Source organism: Somniosus microcephalus, chromosome 8 (genome assembly GCF_052327205.1).
Source record: "Somniosus microcephalus isolate GS21.2 chromosome 8, FLI_Smic_1.0, whole genome shotgun sequence".
In the NCBI taxonomy this organism is placed as follows: Eukaryota; Metazoa; Chordata; class Chondrichthyes; order Squaliformes; family Somniosidae; genus Somniosus; species Somniosus microcephalus.
The window spans coordinates 194,718,311-194,741,492 of NC_140994.1; the positions used below are offsets into that span (position 1 = coordinate 194,718,311).

A 23,182-nucleotide genomic window follows, 5' to 3' on the forward strand; every position below is an offset into this window, starting at 1 on the left:
AGACTCTCTCCCGCCCCCTCTGTCTCCCTGCCCCTGTCTCTCCCTGCCCCCCTCTCTCCCTGCCCCTCTCTCTCCCTGCCCCTCTCTCTCCCTGCCCCTCTCTCTCCCTGCCCCTCTCTCTCCCTGCCCCTCTCTCTCTCTCCCCCTACCTCCCCACTCTCTCTCCCTCCCTCTCCTCTGCCTCCGACTCACCACGCTACCAGAACGGAGCATATCCGACACCGGGAGTCCGGGTGCCCATCGCTCCGAAGCGAACCCGGGGTTACTCATGGTTAACACGGCGGGCCTTTGGACCCGGTTGGCCGGGCGGCAGTGGAAAGCCTTTCGCTCCGGACTCCCGTGTCCGATATCGGTCGGGGACGGCTCGTGTGAAAGCCCCGGTGTTCCCGGTCCCGCACTCGCGGCGAGAGAGAGAGGGAAGAAGAGAGGGAAGAGGAGAGGGGGGGGGGGAGGGGGGAGAGAGAGAGAGAGGGGGGGGTGGGAGAAGGAGAGAGAGAGATTTTTTAAGCTTCAGGCCCGGCTGGTCTGTAATGGCCGCCCCTCACCTCAGTAACGGCAGTTTGAAGGATTAGGCCCCGCCCACAAACACCATGAAACGCCCCCCGTGACGCACCGATTGGTCAACCAGCAGGTCACTGAACTGTAGGATTGGTCAACCATCACGTCACTCAACGCTAATGAGCGGTATGATTGGTTAACCGCTAATGAGCGGATTTTTCCCCGTTTTTTGTCCACTGTCGGAACACTTTTTGTCTGACCAAAAAGTAAAGACGCCTAGTAGACTCCCCTAATCATAAGCTTTCTTTTGATATAATATATGTGTAGGTATGCTCTATAACTTTTGAGTGATGCCCGGACAGACAGACAGAACTATCCTTTTTATTATATACTAGCTGGGGATGCCCGGCGGTGCCGAGGCTTTTTTGAGGGCATGTTGTTGTTGGAAGAGAGAGAGGGAACAACTGGGGGGAAGAGAGAGAGGGAAGTAGAGAGAGAGAGAGAGAGAGGGGGAAGGAGAGAGAGAGAGGGAAGGAGAGAGAGAGGGAAGGAGAGAGATTGGGAGTGTGCGAGAGAGACTGGGAGTGTGTGAGAGAGAGAGACTGGGAGTCTGGGAGTGTGAGAGAGAGACTGGGAGCGTGAGAGAGAGAGAGACTGGGAGCGTGAGAGAGAGAGAGACTGGGAGCATGAGAGAGAGAGACTGGGAGCGTGAGTGAGAGACTGGGGGCGTGAGTGAGAGACTGGGGGGAAGAGAGAGAGAGAGACTGGGGGGAAGAGAGACAGAGAGAGACTGGGGGGGAGAGAGAGAGACTGGGGGGAAGAGAGAGAGAGAGACTGGGGGGAAGAGAGAGAGAGTGAGACTGGGGGGAAGAGAGAGAGAGAGTGAGACTGGGGGGAAGAGAGAGAGAGAGTGAGACTGGGGGGAAGAGAGAGAGAGAGAGTGAGACTGGGGGGGAGAGAGAGAGAGTGAGACTGGGGGGGAGAGAGAGAGTGAGACTGGGGGGGGGAGAGAGAGAGTGAGACTGGGGGGGAGAGAGAGAGAGAGAGAGACTGGGGGGGAAGAGAGAGCGAGACTGGGGGGAAGAGAGAGAGCGACTGGGGGGGAAGAGAGAGAGCGACTGGGGGGGAAGAGAGAGCGACTGGGGGGGGAAAAAGAGAGAGCGACTGGGGGGGAAGAGAGAAGATGGCGGCCACTCACCTTGGTTCAGAATGATAAGGCCCGCCCACACACGCACCGATTGGTCAACCATCAGGTCACTGAACTGTAGGATTGGTCAATCGTCCTGTCACTCAACGCTCAACTGTAGGATGGCCCGCCCACACGCGCAATGATCCCGCCCCTGAGACGCAGCGATTGGTCAACCGTCGGTCAACTGTCAGGTCGCTCGACCGCACGATTGGTCAACTTTCACGTCACTGAATGCAAATGAGCGGAACTTTTGCCATTTATTGAACGGAATTTTGAGCGTTTTTGGGATACTGTGGGCACGATTTTTGTCCGGCCGAAACGTAAATACGTCTATGACCGGTCCGTAGTCGTAAGCTTTCTTTTGATGTGACGCGCGTGTAGGTGCGCTCTATAACTTTCAAACGTGTAGAGAACGGACAGACAGACAGAAGAGGTCTTTTATAGATATTAGATAGATAGACTAGCTGGAGTGCCCGGTGGTGCCGAGGCTTTTTCGAGGGCATGTTGTTGTTGGAAGAGAGAGAGCGACTGGGGGGGAAGAGAGAGAGCGACTGGGGGGAAGGGAGAGAGCGACTGGAGGGGAAGAGAGAGAGCGACTGGGGGGGGAAGAGAGAGAGCGACTGGGGGGGGAAGAGAGAGAGCGAGTGGGGGGGGAAGAGAGAGCGAGTGGGGGGGGAAGAGAGAGAGCGAGTGGGGGGGAAGAGAGAGAGCGAGTGGGGGGGGAAGGGAGAGAGCGAGTGGGGGGGGAAGAGAGAGAGCGAGTGGGGGGGGGGAAGAGAGAGAGCGAGTGGGGGGGGAAGAGAGAGAGCGAGTGGGGGGGGAAGAGAGAGAGCGAGTGGGCGGGGGGAAGAGAGAGAGCGACTGGGGGGGGAAGAGAGAGAGCGAGTGGGGGGGGAAGAGAGAGCGAGTGGGGGGGGAAGAGAGAGAGCGAGTGGGGGGGAAGAGAGAGAGCGAGTGGGGGGGGAAGGGAGAGAGCGAGTGGGGGGGGAAGAGAGAGCGAGTGGGGGGGGGAAGAGAGAGAGCGAGTGGGGGGGGAAGAGAGAGAGCGAGTGGGGGGGAAGAGAGAGAGCGAGTGGGCGGGGGGAAGAGAGAGAGCGAGTGGGGGGGGAAGAGAGAGAGCGAGTGGGGGGGGAAGGGAGAGAGAGCGACTGGGGGGGAAGGGAGAGAGAGCGACTGGGGGGAAGAGAGAGAGAGCGACTGGGGGGGAAGAGAGAGAGCGACTGGGGGGAAGAGAGAGAGAGCGACTGGGGGGAAGAGAGAGAGAGCGACTGGGGGGAAGAGAGAGAGAGCGACTGGGGGGAAGAGAGGGAAAGCGACTGGGGGGAAGAGAGAGAGAGCGACTGGGGGGAAGAGAGAGAGAGCGACTGGGGGGAAGAGAGAGAGAGCGACTGGGGGGAAGAGAGAGAGAGCGACTGGGGGAAGAGAGAGAGAGCGACTGGGGGGAAGAGAGAGAGAGCGACTGGGGGGAAGAGAGAGAGAGCGACTGGGGGGAAGAGAGAGAGCGACTGGGGGGAAGAGAGAGAGAGCGACTGGGTTGGAGGAAAGGTATTTTGAGCTGGTTCTGTTTTGGAAACTTTTTGTATTGGTAGGGGGATGGCTCATATATGTAGATTCATGGGAAATCAAACTCCGTAATGAACAGGATCATGTTCAGTCCTGCCAAAACCTTCTCATGTCAGTAGGTAAGATGGCTGTACTATTTTTTCATCAAATGGGTACTCGTGTTTAGCTCCTAACATTCATTCTATCTAGACAAGAAGAACTTTTAGGGACCAAACCATTTGAGGCTTTAGCACTGATACCAAGACTCTCAAAGCCAAAGAAAATTTCCTAAATCTAGTAGAAAATCCTCAAGGCAACAGGTTCCTTCTCCATCATGAGAATGAAGCATTGACAAAAACTTAAATTTCATGTTCTATACTGCAGGCTGGGCCATTGTTTGATATTTGAATTTTAAGTTTAATATTTTTATAAAAAGATCAAAGCATAAAATCTATATATCAAATGCACGCTGAGGAAAATTTACTTTGTCCTGATTTCCCATGGAAATGCTTAAGGAGCTCCACTATTCTAGAGAATAAACACTAGCAGAGAGTCTGTAATATGTTTGAAAGCTTTAGATAACATAAACCTTAAGTGCTACATTGAACCTGAACCTTGCAAGTATATGGCTATAAATACACTCCCAGACAAAAAAATACTGTACTATTTTTGTTTTTGAGTTGGCATGTTGGAATGTAACTATTAATGTTTGTACTTCACATTATCGATTTTGCCAATGTAGTTTCATATCATGACAGGAATTGAGGAGTTTTTCATCATTATAACACAGACTAGAATATTACGGGATCAGTTGGCATAGTGCTTATTGTTAGTGCAAATTCTTATGGGGATTCCTATATCTGATGGGGAGTTTGTCCTCTATCTGTATATGTGTAAGACTTCCTAAATCTAGTAAAGTTTAAGTATTTACAGTAGAAGAAGAGGATAGCATGCCGGAAATTCCAAAGAAACGAATACTGAATCGGGGACAGGGACTCAATAAAATTAATGTAAGTAAATAAACAGTAATGAAGAAAATAATGGCACTAAAGAGTAACAAATCCCCAGGGCAGATGGTTTCCATCCCAGGGTTTTAAAGGAAGTAGGTGAGCACATTGCAGATGCTCTAATTATAATCTTCCAAAGTTCTCTAGATTCAGGAACCGTCCGTTTAGATTGGAAAATTGCATATGTCACTCCGCTAAGAATGGCGAGAGAGGGAAACCAGGGAATTATAGACCAGTTAGCCTAACATCTGTTGTCGGGAAATTGCTAGGGTCTATAATTAAGGATTGGGTGACTGAACAACTCGAAAATTTTCCGTTGATCAGAGAGAGCCAGCATGGATTTGTGAAAGGTAGGTCACTCCTGACGAACCTGATTGAATTTTTTGAAAAGGTGACTAAATGCCACTGGATGTCTCAAAGCACTTTATAGCCAATGAATTACTTTTGGAGTGTAGTCACTGTTGTAATGTGGGGAAATTAGGAACCACAAAGGGTGGTAGAAGTTTGGAACTCTCTTCCGAAAACGGCAATTGTTCATTTTAATTCGGAGATTGATAGCTTTTTGTTAACCAAAGGTATTAAGGGATATGGGCCAAAGGCGGGTATATGGAGTTAGGTCGCAGATCGGCCATGATCTCATTGAATGGCGGAACAGGCTCGAGGGGCTCCATGGTCTACTCCTGTTCCTAAGGAAACTGTTCTTCAAATCAAAATGATTACCATTGTTAAAACGTGGCATCTAATGGCGACCTTTTACACGGCTGGTGACAGTGTTTTCTAGTTATCTTGGTATTTCAAGCCATCAACTTGGTTCTGTGGATATGGAGGAGCAGGCAGAAAGCCAGATTGAATCATCCAATCACATCAACAGTGTTGGACAGATGAAGAATACTCAGGATGGGAGGAGAGATTTAAACTCAACAGTGCCAGTGTGAAGGAAACTGTGGTGCATGGTAAACTTTTTTTAAATTGTGCTGTCTGGAGAACGCGTCCACAAGTCTTTATATGCCTATGGATTAAAATCCAATGCCAAGGCCAATTGGTCTTATCCAGTGCTGTGCATTTCTATTTCAGTTCCTATGTAAAAGCGTAAAAAGTTTTCACTGATGACATTCAGTTCATACATGGAGTGTAAAAGAAGTTTCACATACAATAAATTACTTTGAAAGTCCAGTGACTGTTGCTGTGTAGGCAAATGTAGAGTCATGTTGTGCACAGCAAAATCTCACAAATAGCAATGAGATGAATGACCAGTTCTGTTTTTTTGGTTAAGAGAGAGGAATGTTGGCCAGGACACAGAAGAACTCCATGCTACTCTTTGAATATTTTTTTAATTAATTCCTAGGATGTGGACGTCGCTGGCAAGGCCAGCATTTATTGCCCATCTCTAATTGCCCTTGAGAAGGTGGTGGTGACCCACCACTTCAGACGACAGTTAAGAGTCAACCACATTGCTGTGGATCTGGAATCACATATAGGCAGATTTCCTTCCCTAAAGGACATTAGTGAACCAGATGGAGTTTTACGACAATCTTTTGTCGTCTTGGTCACCATTACTGATACTAGCTTTGTATTCCAGATTTATTTATTCCCGATTTATTTAATTAACTGAATTTATATTCCCCAGCTACTGTGGTGGAATTTGAACTCACGACCCCGGATCATTAGCACAGGCCTGTGGATCACCAGTCCAGTAACATAACCACTATGCTACCATACCCTAGTGCTACACAATCTTTAATGTCCATTAGAACAGGCAGAGGGGGCTTCAATTTAATTTCTGATCTGACGGATGCCACCTTCAACAATGTACTGCACTGGAGTATCAGCCTAGATTATGTGGGAAAATCCTGGAGTGGGAATTGAACCCACAGTCAGCTGACTCAGGCAAAGATGCTAGCAAACCAGCTAAGCTGATACGAGGACAAGTACATTAATAAAAAATAATACCTTTCAAAAGTTTGACACAAGCCTCACAAGCTCCGAATCCTCTGTCAGGCAAGGTGACTCACTTTTTGTCGAATTTAAGGGACCTCTACCTGCCTTACCAGTATTTTGTGTGCAAGTGAGCAAAATGCAGCCAATGAAATTGATTGAGGTCAGAGATTTTCCTCAACATTCTCTGTTTTGTATTTCTATCATTTTTTAATCTAATGTTCTAACGAAAAATACCTTTTTATTTTATTTTAACTTGTGTGGGAAAACCCCTGTGTGAGTTTATTTCCCCTGAGTCCACTTGCCAAGTAACGTCTGCAGATGAAATTAATGCAAATAACAGGTGATACCTATCTCTTCAACACATTGTATTTGGCAGAGCAGATGGAAAGGCTGAAAGATCAGTGATTTAATAACTACAAAACGATGGAGAGCAATGGTCTTTTCTGTCTTTCTATTTGCTGAAAACTTTGTGTTACATCTTGCAACAGTTTCTTCAGGATCTGACATGCAAAGCCTCTGGAGGTAAATTATAAAATAACATTAAAGCCTTAGACTTAGAAAAGAGAGTGGTTTTCAGAGGTAAACCTTTGTCCTTAGCTAACAGGTTTCCTGATATCGAGCATAATAGGGACCAAGTGGAGAATATAGCACCTTGATGATATTAGAAGACAAGAATGCATTCCTGTGGACCAATATTACATTAGAGCATAGAGATGAATTATCCCAGAAATGAATGGAAACCTCAACTACATTGTTGTCTAAACTCATTTTAAACATGGATGTTTGTTTTGGAATGCTGCTGAACAAAGTGAATAAGACCAGTAAAAGGTAACAATTGCTGTAAAACAGACATTTGAATACTGCAGCAGGCTTTTCAATAAGACTGGGGAGGTATTTTACAGTAATCCGGAGACGTGAGTTCAAATCCCACCACGGCAGTTCGGGGAATTTAAATTCAGTTAAATAAATAAATTTGGAATTAAAAAGCTACCATCAGTAATGGTGAAAATACCAGATTGCCATAAAATCCCAACTGGTTCACTAATGTCATTTAAGGAAGGAAACTTGCTGTCCTTACCCGGTCTGGCCTTTATGTGACTCCAGACCCACAGCAATGTGGTTGATTCTTAACAGCCTTCTGAAATGACCTAGCAAGCCACTCAGTTGTACCAAACAGCTATGACAAAGTCAGCACTGTGGGAGCACCTTCACCACGAGGACTGCGGCGGTTCAAGAAGGCACCTCACCACCACCTCCTCGAGGGCAATTAGGGATGGGCAATAAATGCCGGCCTTGCCAGTGACGCCCACATCCCGTGAATAAATAAAAAATTACAACTCTGAGCTTTCCAAAGTCATTGTTTAATTGGGCCAGTTTAATCAGGTATTGAAATGCTTAAAACAGTACGCTGCACTCATCAGGCTTCTGTTGGAAAGTAATATTTTGTTTAACAGCATATCTATTTTAACACCTTTTAAAATATCACAAGAGTGATATTGCAGATAGATATAAAATGGCAGTAAATTAATTGATACTGAAATAAAATATTGTCATACAAAATATGTACAGGATATCATCTGGATTTTTTCTGAAATTCATTCAGACAGTTACAACATAAGTACAGAAATTGGCTAAAGGAAATTAATCACCAAAATTATTCACTATGATGAAAGATTCAAATACCTGGACACGCAAGTTAAAAATGAGGAAGTTAGAAATAAAAAAGGAAGCTAGGCAAGACTTTTTCATTTAAAGGATACTAAAATTGTGGAATAAATTGCCAAAGGTGTTGAAGCAGACTGTATAAATGGCTTCAAGAGATAATTGTGTGCATTTTTTAAGAGAGCGGGGATATAGGAATATGGTAAGAAGGCAGCTAGGTGGGGTTTATCAATGAAAAAAACTCTGGTTATTGGGCATAATCATTTTTTTCTGTTTCTAAAAGGTCTTTGTCTTGTGTAGATAATTGAAAAGTTCACACTGATGTAGTAGGGAGTGCCATTTTAAGATTGGATTAAGACGCTTCGGGGCAGAAAGAGTTTTAACTCCTATTTTGTTCTTCTCTTAAACCCTTTCCAATTAATTCTTGTTCTTAATGCAGAAAAACTAATCTTGCCAGAAACGTGGTGGTGGGCTTGGTACTGAGCATTTAATGCATAACATGGAAGGAAAGGAAGGAGAAAGAAAATCGGGAACTATAAGCCAGTTAACCTGACATCAGTCGTCAGGAAAATGCTGAAATCCGTTATTAAGGAAGTGGTAACAGGGTACTTAGAAAATCTCATGATTAGGCAGAGTCAACATGGTTTTATGAAAGGTAAATTGTGTTTGACAAATGTATTAGTTTTTTGAGGATGTAACTAGCAGGGTAGATAAAGGGGAACCAGTGGATATAGTATATTTGGATTTCCAAAAGGTATTCGATAAGGTACCACACAAAAGGTTGTTAAGCAAGATAAGGGCACATGGGGTCAGGGGTAAGGTATTAGCATGGATAAAAGATTGGTTAACAGAAAGAAAACAGAGTAGGGATAAACGGGACATTTTCAGATTGGCAGGCTATAACTAGTGGGGTGCTGCAAGGATCAGTGCTGGGGCCTCAGCTATTTACAATCTATATTAATGACTTAAATGAAAGAACCGAGTACAATGTATCCAAGTTTTCTGACGATACAAAGCTAGGTGGAAAAGTAAGATGTGAGGAGGACGCAAAGAGCCTGCAAAGGGATATAGACAGGTTAAGTGAGTGGGCAATAAGGTGGCAGATGGAGTATAATGTGGGGAAATGTGAGGTTATTCACTTTGGTAGGAAGAATAGAAAAACAGAATATTTTTTAAATGATGAGAAACTATTAAATGTTGGTGTTCAGAGAGATTTGGGTGTCCTCGTACAAGAAACAGAGTTAGCATGCAGGTACAGCAAGCAATTAGGAAGGCAAATGGTATGTTGGCCTTTATTGCTAGAGGATTGGAGTACAAGATTAAGGAAGTCTTGCTACAATTGTACAAGGCTCTGGTGACACTACATCTGGAGTACTGTGCACAGATTTGGTCTCCTTATTTAAGGAAGGATATACTTGCCTTAGAGAAGGTTCACCAGATTGATACCTGGGCTGAGAGGGTTGTCCTATGAGGAGAGATTGAGTAGATTAGGCCTATACTCTCTGGAGTGTAGAAGAATGAGAGGTGATCTCATTGAAATGTATAAGATTCTGAGAGGGATCGACAGGGTAGATGCTGAGAGATTGTTTTCCCTGGCAGGGGAGTCTTGAACTAAGGGGCATAGCCTCAGGATAAGGGGCTGGCCTTTTAAGACTGAGATGAGGGTTGTGAATCTTTGGAATTCTCTGCCCCAAAGTGCTGTGAATGCTCAGACGTTGAGTATATTCAAGGCTACTACCATACGAGAGCAGATGACAAATTATACTCATTGGAGCTCTACATTAGTCCACCAATCTGATTTTTAAAATCCCACCTGCATGATCATACCAGGGCTCCTGACCAAGAAGTTCATCATACTGATTTTTTTCTTTACTGGGTGAATATTATGCCAGCTTTTATGTTGATATTGGATTGTTTTTAAGAAATATTGAATTTGGTGAAACCAAAAAATTGATTGAGTATGAAAAGCCAGAAAGCCTACCTTTAATAATACTTATAGAATGGACTCGGGAAGAAGTTTTACAATGTATATTATTTTTATGGGGATCCTCAACAACTTTTCCGAAACAATAACCTTATATTAATTATAAAGGAAGTGTTACTAAAACTCAAGTAAGAGATTGTAGACTGTTTTCAATTAGCTTCCTTAGGTCAAAAAGAAAGCCTTCAACATACCAATGAAAATCCAGCAAATTTCTAGTGTTTGTAAATCTTGGCAGCTTTTTTCCTTTTTTAAATGCCATTGCAAATGTTATTAAACCAGCTCTTCAAAATTGTATTTTAAGAGCCAGCATGCAAACAACATTTATATAGTGCCAAAATGCTTTATAGGAATGACACCAAATGCTCCATAGTATATCAGACAAAAATTGACACCGAGCCCAAGAAGGATGTGTGAGTAAAAGCTTGGTCAGAGACAGGTTTTTAAGGAACGTCTTAAAGGAGGAGAGAGAGGTGGAGTGGTTTAGGAAGATAATTCCAGAGCTTGGGGCCTATACAGCTGAAGGCATGGGCTACCAGTGGTGGGGTGAAGGAAATGGGGGATGCACAAGAGGCCAGAGTTGGAGGAACGCAGAGTTCTTAGAAGGTTATAGGGCTGGAGGGGGTTACAGAGATAGGGAGGGGTGAGGCCATGGACAGATTGAACACGAAGTTTAGAATTTTTAAATTGAGGCAGGTGGACTGGGAACCAATGTAGTTTAGTGGGCACAGGGGCGATGGTGAAAGGGACATGGTGAGGATTAGGATACGGGCAGCTGAGTAAAGGCTGAGCTGAAGTTTATGGAGAGTGGAAGATGGGAGGCCGGCCAGGAGAGCATTGGGATAGTTGAACCTGAGGTTGGGGCGGAGACCGGCGATGTTACAGAGATAGCTCAGAATCAAATAGGACGGCGAGGTTGCAAACAGTCTGGTTCAGCTTGAGACCGTGTCCAGGATGGGATCGGTGGCTAAGGAAAGGATTTTGTGGCACTGGCTGAAGACAATGGCATTGGTCTTCCCAAGTGGGGGAAATCTCTGACATCTAGCACTGGATATGCAGAAAAGTAGCTTGACAACACAAGCAGTGGATCACTTCCTGAAGCAGAGAACATTCTGTCCAAAACTGAACCTTTCCAGTGGCAATGACACTTCTTTTGAAGTCTTTATCTGGGCACCTTTTCCCCCCTGAGGATTCACTATTGGCCAGGGATGTTGAATGATCTGCAATAAAGGTCTCGAGACTGATATTCTCCGATGATTGTAACTGAAGTTCCATCTTATTTTAGTGAATGAAGCTTTCTTATAGGTCGGCTGTCCTTCTGGAAAGGCTTAATCCGGGGAGTCTTGTCACAGCCATGCAGTGTTGAGCTGCTTGCAATCAAATTAACTCCACTGTTATTAGAATCATACAGAACAGGAGGCCATTCGCCTCAACGTGCCTGCACTGGCTGTTTGAAAGAGCTATCCAATTAGTCCCGCTCCCCTTCTCTTTCCCCATAGCCCTGCAGTTTTTTCCTTTTCAAATATAAATCCAGTTCCCTTTTGAAAGTTACTATTGAATCTGCTTCCACCACCCTTTCAGGCAGTGCATTCCAAATCATAATACGCTGCGTAAAAATATCCTCCTCATCTCCCCTCTGGTTCTTTTGCTAATTATTTTAAATCTCTGTCCTCTGGTTGCTGACCCTCTTACCAATAAAGTTTCTCCTTATTTACTCTATCAAAACCCCCTCATAATTTTGAACACCTATTAAATCTCCCCTTAACCTTTGCTCTAAGGAGAACAATCCCAGGTTCTGTAGTCTCCACACAACTAAAGTATGTCATCCTTGGTATCGTTCAAATAAATCCTCTCTTCACTCTCTCCAAGCCCTTGACATCCTTCCTGAAGTCTGGTGCCCAGCATTGGACACAATAATGAGCTGAGGCCTAACCAGCGATTTATAAAGGTTTAGCATATTGCTTTTGTTCTCTATGCCTTTATAAAGCCATGGATCCCATATGATTTTTTAACAGCTTTATCAACTTGTCCTGCCACCAATATGTGTTTTCAGAAAACATTATTTATTCTCTTAACCTCATATCTGGATGATGAAACACTCCAGCAGTGTAGTGCTTAAATTCAGCCTAATGTGTAGATTGTCAGAATCCCAGTGCTAGTTGTGTATTACTTTGGCATGCTGCTATTTGTACATGGAAGTTGTCAAAAAAGGGAGATTGTTAATTTATCGGTATATTGTCTTCCCTGGAAGTTGAATGAATGAGGAAGAATATATTGTGATTGACATTATCAAACTCATTCTTCGAAATAAATTAAAACTCCACCTACAAAGTTCCTGCCCACCATTCATTCCCCTTAATTCTTTTTCTGACTTGGTGCTACGTAGAGCTGTTTCAAAAATTATTTTACTTTGCTTTTCTCTCCTCGGGTACTGTCTCCCTCTCCCTCAAACTTGCTGTCATCACCCCTCTCAAAAAACTAACCCTTGACCTCTCCATCCTTGCAAACTTCCACCCCATCTCCAACATCCCTTTCCTCTCGAAAGTCCTTGAACGTGTTGTCGCCTCTCAAATCCATGCCCATCTTTCCTGCAACTCCATGTTTGAATCCCTCCAATCACGTTTCCACCCCTGCCACAGTACCGAAACGGCTCTCATCAAAGTCACAAATGACATCCTTTGTGACTGTGACAAAGGTAAACTATCCCTCATCGTCCTTCTTGACTTGTCTGCAGCCTTTGACATGGTTGACCACTCCCATCCTCCTCTAACGCCGCTCCACCGTCTGGGTGGGACTGCACTTGCCTGGTTCCATTCTTAACTATCTAATCGTAGCCACAGAATCATCTGCAATAGCTTCTCTTCCCACTCCTGTGTCGTTACCTCTGGTGTCCCCCAAGGATCTATCCTTGGCCCCCTCCTATTTCTCATCTACATGCTGCCCCTTGGCGACATCATCTGAAAACACAGCATCATTTTCCACATGTACACTGATGTCACCCAGCTCTACCTCACCACCACTTCTCTCGAACCCGCCACGGTCTCTAAATTGTCAGACAGCTCCAGTTCTGGATGAGCAGAAATTTTCTCCAATTAAATATTGGGAAGACCGAAGCCATTGTCTTTGTTCCCCGCCACAAATTCCGTCCCCGAGCTACTAACTCCATCCCGCTCCCTGACACCTGACTGTGGCTGAACCAGACTGTTCGCAACCTTGGTGTCATATTTGACCCTGAAATGAGCTTCCGACCACACATCCGCAGCATAACTAAGCCCGCCTATTTCCACCTAAGTAACATCGCCCATCTCCGCCCTTGTCTCAGCTCATCCACTGCTGAAACCCTCATCCATGCCTTTGTTTCCTCTAGACTTGACTATTCTAACGCACTCCTGGCTGGCCTGCCACGTGCTACCCTACGTAAACTTGAAGTCCTCCAAAACCTGGCTGCCCATGTCCTAACTCGCACCAAGTCCTGCTCACCCATCACCCCTGTGCTCGCACCTACATTGGCTCCTGGTTAAGCAACGCCTTGATTTCAAAATTCTCATCCTTGTTTTCAAATCCCCCCATGGCCTCGCCCCTCCCTATCTCTGTAATCTCCTCCAGCCCCACAACCCCCCCGAGATATCTGCGCTCCTCTAATTCTGCCCACTTGAGCATCCCTGATTAAAATCTCTCAACCATTGGTGGCCGTGCCTTCTGTTGCCTAGACCCTAAGCTCTGGAATTCCCTCCCTAAACCTCTCCGCCTCTCTTTCCTACTTTTAAGATGCTCCTTAAAACCTGCTCCTTAAAACCTACCCCTTTAACCAAGCTTTTGGTCATCTGCCCTAATTTCTCCTTATGTGGCTCGGTGTCAAATTTTTTGTCTTATAATACTCCTGTGAAGCACCTTGGGATGTTTTACTACATTAAAGGTGTTCTATAACTACAAGTTGTTGTTGTTACTTACGTTATGCTCTTGCCCCCGTTGTTCAAAGACATAAAGGAGCTCAGAAAAATCCTTTATATACAACAGAATGGGAGATGGTTGCTGAATTAATAGTAGTATGTCATGAATTTCTTAAAGGCTCTGTCTGTCCCTGTCCCTCCCCCATGTGTATTCCATTTTTATGTTTAATTTTTTTCAAAGAATGAGGAAGACCGTATCTATGATAGTTAATTAAATTCTGCTATGCCTTTGCTGTTAATTGTTAGGTCCACATAATTGATTATGAACATTATTATCACAAAGTAGTTTAAACTTGTTAATTTTTATTTAATACCGTTTTTAACGGTAATTGGTTAACAAGTTTATTCCTAGTGGTTCATGAGGGAGTTAAGGAAATGGAATCCTATTTTGGTTTCCTCCCTTATGCTATCTATCTTCAAGATGACTTTTCATGGAATATGATCTCCAGAACATTGGTGAAAATCTTGTACTCCCATGTCATAAAAATAGAATTTGACTTATTCAGTCACCTTAAAACAGTGGGCTTAATAGAATTGTAGAATTCCCAAAGCACATGTAAAATTCTTGAAATCAGATGCAGTCAAAGTGGAATTTGACTTATTCAGTCAATGCCTATCTTGTTCTGATTGGCAAACAACAATGAAAGAGGCCTTCCATCACCTTCTAAAACTACAGGAAACTGAATTTCTTTAGGCCTTGACATTTCCTGTAATTTATCAATGAGTTGATTGGTTTGTTTATCCTCACTGGCGATATGTGGAGAATAACCCTATTTAAGATGAGAGGATTATGGCTGAAGGTAAATAATTTGCCTTTCTACTAATGGTGATAAATATAATGCAAATACTTCATTTTTAAATCTCTGCTTGTTTTGTAGTTTTACTTACATACAGTAGTGTTAGTAGCTCTGTGAAGTCATCAAACTTGTAAATTATTACTTTATGCAGGTTTTGTAAATTGGATATTTAATTTCTGTTAAAAGTATGTTAATGTTATTTTTCCTCCTTTATAGGATTGGAACCAACACAACAATAGTACAACACACAGACGGCTTTGTGACCTACTTGTGGAAATGTATGGACTTTTTTGTTTGCTAATGTTGCTGTACAATATACTTTTGCAAACTTAAGTGTATTAATCAACCACATTATTGTTACTTTGTGTGGTTAGTAAATTATATGACAATCATATCTGGCTTCGTGTATGAATAAAGAATGAGGATCTGTTGGAAAAAGTTAGTTGTAAACATTTTACACGATGGTTTGAAGCTTTATCCTATAGTCATGATCCATGCATCTGATTGGCCCTTCAACTGACGTAATTAGATAGAGAGATGTGATAATATATATTTATAACTGTCTTGAAGTATCAACTCTTCATATGTGGTAAAATTGTTAATGATTAATGAGGCATTGGGACCGTTTCTGGGGAAGGTGGGACCTGTACAAGCCGGACGGGTTACACCTCAACAGAGCCGGGACCAATATTCTCGCAGAGAGGTTTGCCAGTGCTGTTGGGGAGGGTTTAAACTAGCTTGGCAGGGGGATGGGCACCAGCATATAGGAGTAGAAAAGAGGAATACGGTGCATAAAAGAGTGAGTGTGTTAGATAGTACTAGAGAAGAAAGTAGTACCAGAGGCGAAAGTAGTACCACATTACAGTAGATAGGAGCAGAGTAAGAAAGACTACGAAAAATTCAAAAATGGGTTTAGAATGCATGTGTGTAAAAGCAGAAAGTGTGGTGAATAAGGTTGGTGAACTACAAGCACAATTAGCCGTGTGGCAATATGATGTGGCAATAACGGAAATGTGGCTTAAAAACGGTGAGGACTGGGCACTTAATATTCAAGGGTACAAGGTGTTCAGAAAAGATAGGGAAGGAAAAAAGGGGGATGGGGTGGCAGTGCTGATTAAGGAAGATATTGTAGTGTTGGAAAGGGAGGATATTCTTGAGGGGACAAGGACAGAATCCATTTGGTTAGAGTTGAGGAGCAAAAAGGGTATGTTCACGCTGTTGGGGGTATTCAACAGGCCTCCAAATAGTGAGAGGAAGGTAGAGGAGCAAATCTGCAGGGAAATCGCAGAGATGTGCAAGAACTATAGAGTGGTGATATTGGGGGACTTCAATTACCCAAATATCGATTGGGATAATGCCAGGGTAAAGGGAAAGGAGGGGGAGGAATTTCTGAAATGTGTTCAGGAGAATAGAAACATAGAACATAGAAGATAGGAGCAGGAGTAGCCCATTCGGCCCCTCGAGCCTTTAATGAGATCATGGTTGATCATCCAAATTCAGTACCTTGTCCCTGCTTTCTCCCCATATCCCTTGATTCCTTTAGCCTTAAGAAATATATCTAACTCCTTCTAGAATATATTTAATAAATTGGCCTCAACTGCCTTCTGTGGAAGAGGATTCCACAGGTTCACCACTCTGGGTGAAGAAATTCCTCCTCATCTCTGTCCTAAATGGCTTACCCCTTATCTTTAGACTGTGACCCCTGGTTCTGGACTCCCCTGCCATCAGGAACATCCTTCCTGCATCTAGTCTGTCTAGTCCTGTTAGAATTTTATAAGTTTCAATGAGATCCCCTCTCAATCTTCTAAACTTCAGCGAATATAAGGCCAATCGACCCAACCTCTCCTCATACGTCATTCCTGCCATCCCAGGTATCAGCCTGGTGAGTCTTCACTGCACTCCCTCCATGGCAAGAACATCCTTCCTCAGATAAGGCGACCAAAACTGCACACAAGGTGTGGTCTCACCAAGGCCCTGTACAACTGCAGCAAGACATCCTTGCTCCTGTACTCTAATCCTCTCGCTATGAAGGCCAACATACCATTTGCCTTCTTAACCGCCTGCTGCACCTGCATGCTTACCTTCAGCGACTGGTGCACAAGGACACCCAGGTCTCGTTGCACTTCCCCTTCTCCCAATCTATTGGCGTTCAGATAATAATCTGCCTTCCTGTTTTTGTCACCAAAGTAGATAACCTTGCATTTATCCACATTATACTGCATCTGCCATGCGTCTGCCCAATCACCCAACCTGTCCAAATCATACTGGAGTTTCTCGGCATCCTCCTCACAGCACACAAGCCCACCCAGCTTTGTGTCGTCTGCAAACTTGGAGATATTACATCTAGTTCCCTCGTCTAGATCATTAATAGATATTGTGAACAGCCGGGGCCCTAGCACCGATCCCTGCGGTACCCCACTAGTCACTGCCTGCCACTCAGAAAAAGACCCGTTTATTCCAACTCTTTGCTTCCTGTCTTCCAACCAGTTCTCTATCCAAGTCAGTACCTTACCCCCAATCCCATGTACTTCAACTTTACACGCTAATCTCTTATGCGGGACCATATCGAAAGCCTTCTGAAAGTCCAAATACACCACATCCACTGGTTCTCCCTTATCTATTCTACCAGTTACATCCTCAAAAAATTCCAATAGATTAGTCAAGCACGATTTACCTTTTGTAAATCCATGTTGAGTTTGTCCGATCCTGTCACTGTTTTCCAAGTGCTCTGCTATTACACCTTTTATAATGGACTCTAGCATTTTCCCCACTACCGATGTCAGGCTTACCGGTCTATAATTCCCCGTTTTCTCTCTACCACCTTTTTTGAATAGTGGAGTTACATTAGCTACCCTCCAATCCATGGGTACTGTTCCAGAGTCTATAGAATTTTGGAAGATCACCAGCAATGTATCTACTATTTCTAGGGCCACTTCCTTAAGTACCCTACGATGTAGATTATCAGGTCCTGGGGATTTATCAGCCTTCAATCCCATCAATTTCCCTAAAACCATTTCCCTATAAATACTGATTTCTTTCAGTTCCTCCCTCTCATTAGACCCTATGTTCCCCGACTTCTCTGGGAGGTTATTTGTGTCTTCCTTTGTGAAGACAGAACCAAAGTATGTATTTAATTGGTCCTCCATTTCTTTGTTCCCCATTATAAATTCCCCTGATTCTGACTGCAAGGGACCTACGCTTGACATCACCAATCTTTTTCTCTTCACATAGCTATAGAAGCTTTTACAGTCAGTTTTTATGTTCCATGCAAGCTTACTCTCATGCTCTATTTCCCCCCTCTTAATTAATGCCTTTGTCCTCCTTTGCTGAATCCTAAACTGCTCCCAATCCTCAGGTTTGCAGCTTTTTTTGGCCAGTTTATATGTCCTCTCCTTGGATCTTATGCTATCCCTAATTTCCTTTGTTAGCCACGGTTGAGTCACCTTTGTTTTATTTTTATGCCAGACAAGGATCAACAAATTCTGTAGTTCTTCCATGCGATCTTTAAATGTTTGCCATTGCCTATCCACCGTCAACCCTTTAAGTAACGTTCCCCAATCCATCCTAGCCAAATCGCGCCTCATACCATCGTAGTTTCCTTTATTTAAATTCAGGGCCCTAGTCTCTGAGTCAAATACTTCACTCTCCATCTTAATGAAGAATTCGATCATATTATGATCGCTCCGCCCCAAGGGGCCTCGCATAACAAGATTGCTAATTAATCCTTTCTCATTACATAATACCCAGTCTAAGATGGCCTGATCTCTAGTTGGTTCCTCGACATATTGGTCCAGGAAACCATCCCGTATACACTCCAGGAATTCCTCCTCCACAGAATTTCCTTGACCAGTATGTTCTTGGCTCAACTAGGAAGGAGGCATTGCTGGATCTGGTGCTGGGGAATGAGGTGGGCCAGGTCGACCTAGTGTCTGTGGGAGAACACTTGGGTATGAGTGATCATCGTATCATAAGATTTAGAGTAGCAATGGAGCAGTGCAAGGAACAATCTAGAGTGGAACTTTTAAACTGGAATAGGGCTAACTTCAATGGGATGCGAAGGGATCTAGTGAGGGTAAAATGGAACCAAAGACTGACAGGAAAAACTCTAACGGAACAATGGGTGATCTTTAAGGATGCGATGTTCCAAGTACAGGCTAGGTACATTCCAACAAGAAGGAAGGGTAAGGGAACCAAAGCAAGGGCTCCTTGGATGACGAGGGAGATAGAGAAGACGATGAAACAAAAACAGAGGGGGTATGATGCATGTCAGGTGAATTCTTCAAGGGAGAACCAGACCAAATGCAATAAGTTGAGAGGGGAAGTGAAGATGAAAATAAGAGTGGCAAAGAGAGAATATGAGAGTAGAATGGCGGTTAACATAAAAGGGAACCCAAAAATTTTCTACCGGCATGTAAGCAGTAAGCGGGTAGTAAGAGGCGGGGTGGGGCCTATTGGCAACAAAGAAGGTGTTATATGCTTAGAGGCGCAGGGCAAGGCTAGAATACTCAATAATTACTTTTTATTGGAGTTTACTAAGAAGATGGATGCTGACAAAATATCGGTAGCAGTGGAAAAGGTAGAAGCAATGGAAGGTGTGAAAATTGATAGACAGGATGTACGAGAAAGGCTGGGTATGCTTAGAGTGGATAAATCGCCTGGTCCAGATGACTTGCATCCCAGATTGCTAAGGGAATTGGGGGAGAAGATAGCGGAAGGACTTGCCATAATATTCCAATCTTCCCTAGATGCGGGGAGGTGCCTGAGGATTGGAAAGTGGCAAATGTGACTCCATTGTTCAAGAAAGGGTGTAAGGACAATACTAGTAACTACAGGCTGGTCCGTTTAACATCAGTGGTGGGTAAAGTTTTAGAAACAATAATCAAGGAAAAAATGTACTTGGAGAGGTTTAGCTAATTAAGGAGAGCCAACATGGATTTGTAAAAGGCAGATCATGTTTGACTAATCTAAGTGAATTTTTTGATGAAGTAACAGGGAGGATCGATGAAGGGAATGCAATGGATGTTGTCTACATGGATTTTAGGAAGCCATTTGACAAAGTACCAAATAGAAGGCTGGTTAACAAAATTGAGGCTTAGAGAATAGATGGGGTCAGTGGTAGCTTGGATAAGGAAAACAGCAAGTTGTGGTAAATGGCTGTTTTTCAGACTGAAGGATGGTAGACAGTGGTGCTCCCCAAGGGTCAGTGCTGGGACCACTGCTTTTTTTGATATGTATAAATGACCTGGATATTGGAATACAAAGTAGAATTTCTAAATTTGCCGATGACACCAAACTTGAGAGTGTGGCAAACAGTGAGGATGATACCAATCAACTGCAACAGGACATAGAAAGGCTAGCAGAATGGGCAGACAAGTGGCAGATGGAATTTAATACAGAGAACTGTGAGGTGATGCATTTTGGCAGTATGTAACTGAACCGACCAGGGGGCAAGCAACCTTAGATCTGGTCCTGTGTAACGAGACAGGATTAATTAAAAATGTCCTAGTAAAGGATCCCCTTGGAATGAGTGACCATAACATGGTTGAATTCCATATTCAATTAGAGGGTGAGAAGGTTGGATCTCAAACAAGCGTGCTAAGCTTGAATAAAGGAGACTATGAAGGTATGAGAGCGGAATTGAGTAGAGTGGATTGGGAAAATAGATTAAAGGGTAAGACGATACATGATCAGTGGTGTACATGTAAGGAGTTATATTACAACTTCCAAAAAATATATATTCCACTGAAAAGAAAAGGGTGTAAAAGAAAAGACAGCCATCCGTGGCTAAGTAAAGAAATTAAGGATAGTATTCGACTAAAAACAAGGGCATATAAGGTAGCCAAATCTAGTGGGAGGATAGAGGATTGGGAAAACTTTAAAAGACAGCAAAAAATAACAAAAAGATTGATTAAGAAAGGGAAGATAGATTATGAAAGTAAATTAGCAAAAAATATAAAAACAGATAGTAAGAGTTTTTATAGTTATATAAAAAGAAAAAGGGTGGCTAAAGTAAATGTTGGTCCCTTAGAGGATGAGACCGGGAAATTAATGGTGGGAAATATGGAGATGGCAAAAACACTGAATGAATATTTTACATCAGTCTTTACAGTAGAAGACACTAAGAATATCCCAACACTGGACAAACGGGGCTAAAGGGGGGGGAGGAGCTAAACATGATCAAAATCACTAAGGAAGTGGTACTCGGTAAAATAATGGGACTCAAGGCGGATAAATCACCTGGACCTGATGGCTTACATCCTAGGGTCTTGAGGGAAGTGGCGGTAGGGATTGTGGATGCATTGGTAATTTTCCAAAACTCCCTGGACTCGGCAAAGGTCCCGGCAGACTGGAAAACTGCTAATGTAACACCCTTATTTAAAAAGGGCAGTAGACAGAAGGCTGGAAACTATAGACCAGTTAGCCTAACATCTGTGGTAGGTAAAATTTTGGAGTCCATTATTAAGGAGACAGTAACAGGACATTTGGATAATCATAATTTAATAGGACAAAGTCAGCATGGTTTTATGAAGGGGAAGTCATGTTTGACAAATTTGCTGGAGTTCTTTGCGGAAGTAACGTATAGGGTGGATAAAGGGCAACCAGTGGACGTAGTGTATTTAGACTTCCAAAAGGCATTTGACAAGGTGCCACACAAAAGATTATTGCTTAAGATAAAAAATCACGGGACTGGGGGTAATATTCTGGCATGGATAGAGGATTGGCTATCTAACAGAAGGCAGAGAGTTGGGATAAATGGTTCATTCTCAGACTGGCAATCAGTAACTAGTGGTGTTCCGCAGGGGTCAGTGCTGGGTCCCCAACTCTTTACAATCTATATTAACGATTCGGAGGAGGGGACCGAGTGTAACATATCAAAGTTTGCAGATGATACTAAGATGGGAGGGAAAGTAGTGAGTGAGGAGGACATAAAAAACCTGCAAGGGGACATCGACAGGCTAAGTAAGTGGGCAGAGATTTGGCAGATGGAATACAATACTGGAAAGTGTGAGGTTATGCACTTTGGCAGGAAAAATCGTAGAGCAAGTTATTATCTTAATGGCAAGAAACTGGAACGTACTGAAGTACAAAGGGGTCTGGGGGTCCTGGTGCACGAAACTCAAAAGGTTAGTATGCAGGTGCAGCAAGTGATTAGGAAGGCCAATGGAATGTTGGCTTTCATTGCTAGGGGGATAGAATATAAAAATAGGGAGGTATTGCTGTATTGCTTCAGTTGTACAAGGTATTGGTGAGACCGCACCTGGAATACTGCGTACAGTTTTGGTGTCCATACTTAAGAAAGGACATACTTGCTCTCGAGTCAGTACAAAGAAGGTTCACTCGGTTAATCCCGGGGATGAGGGGATGGACATATGAGGAGAGGTTGAGTAGATTGGGACTCTACTCATTGGAGTTCAGAAGAATGAGAGGCAATCTTATTGAAACATATAAGATTGTGAAGGGGTTGGATCGGGTGGATGCGGGGAAGATGTTCCCGATGATGGGTGAAACTAGAACTAGGGGGCATAGTCTTAGAATAAGGGGCTGCTCTTTCAAAACTGAGATGAGGAGGAACTACTTCACTCAGAGGGTGGTAGGTCCATGGAATATGCTGCCCCAAAAAGCTGTAGAAGCTACATCATTACATAAATTTAAAACAGAAATAGACAGTTTCCTAGAAGTAAAGGGAATTAAGGGTTACGGGGAGCGGGCAGGAATGTGGACATGAGTCTAGGTTCGGATCGGTCATGGCCCTGTGGGTAGCGGAGCGGGCCCAGGGGCCGTGTAGCCTGATCCTGCTCCTATTTCGTGTGTCTAATTCTGTTGGATTCAGGAGATGGTTCTGTGATAGTGGATTGGCGGTTAGGATCAGATCAGCCATGATCTTATTGAATGGCGGAGCAGGCTCGAGGGGCCGATTGGCCTACTCCTGCTCCTATTTCTTATGTTCTTATATTATGAACAGGGAGGGGCAATATACACTTAATGGCACAGTTTTAAAGAGTGGGCAGGGGGACTTGGGAGTTAATGTGCATAGGTCCCTGAAGGTGGCGCGACATATTGAGAGAGTGGTTAACAAAGCATATGGGATCTTGGGTTTCATAAATAGAGGTATTGAGTACAAAAGTAGAGAAGTTATGCTGAACCTTTATAAAGCGCTGGTTCGGCCATAACTGGAGTATTGCGTCCAGTTCTGGTCACCACAATTTAGGAAGGATGTGAAGGCCTTTGAGAGGGTGCACAGGAGATTTACCAGAATGCTTCCGGGGATGGGGGATCTTAGCTACAAGGACAGGTTGGAGAAGCTGGGTTTGTTTTCATTAGAGCAAAGGAGGTTGAGGGGTGATTTGATAGAGGTGTACAAGATTATGACAGGTTTGGATAGGCTAGATGGGGAAAGGCTGTTCCCACTAGTTGATGATAGAAGGACTGGGGACACAGATTTAAGATTTTGGGCAAGAGATATAGGGGGATGTGAGGAAAAACTTTTTTAAGCAGCGAGTGGTGAGGACCTGGAACTCGCTGCCAATGGATGTGGTGGAAGCAGAGACACTCAATGTTTTCAAGGGGAGACTGAATAGGCACTTGAGGGAAATAAACTTGCAGGGATAGAGCGGGGG

General features: G+C 43.9%; 1 protein-coding gene across 3 annotated transcripts in view; it reads left to right on the plus strand.

Moving 5' to 3' along the window:
• Positions 1-23,182, plus strand: part of LOC147114000 (matrin-3-like) — an 89,003-nt gene that overhangs the window by 22,748 nt on the left and 43,073 nt on the right. For all 3 annotated transcript variants that reach the window (XM_085995482.1, XM_085995484.1, XM_085995483.1), the window contains exon 3: positions 14,781-14,842. In XM_085995482.1, the coding sequence (XP_085851608.1) occupies positions 14,781-14,842 (62 nt within the window). The remainder of the gene's footprint in view (positions 1-14,780; positions 14,843-23,182) is intronic.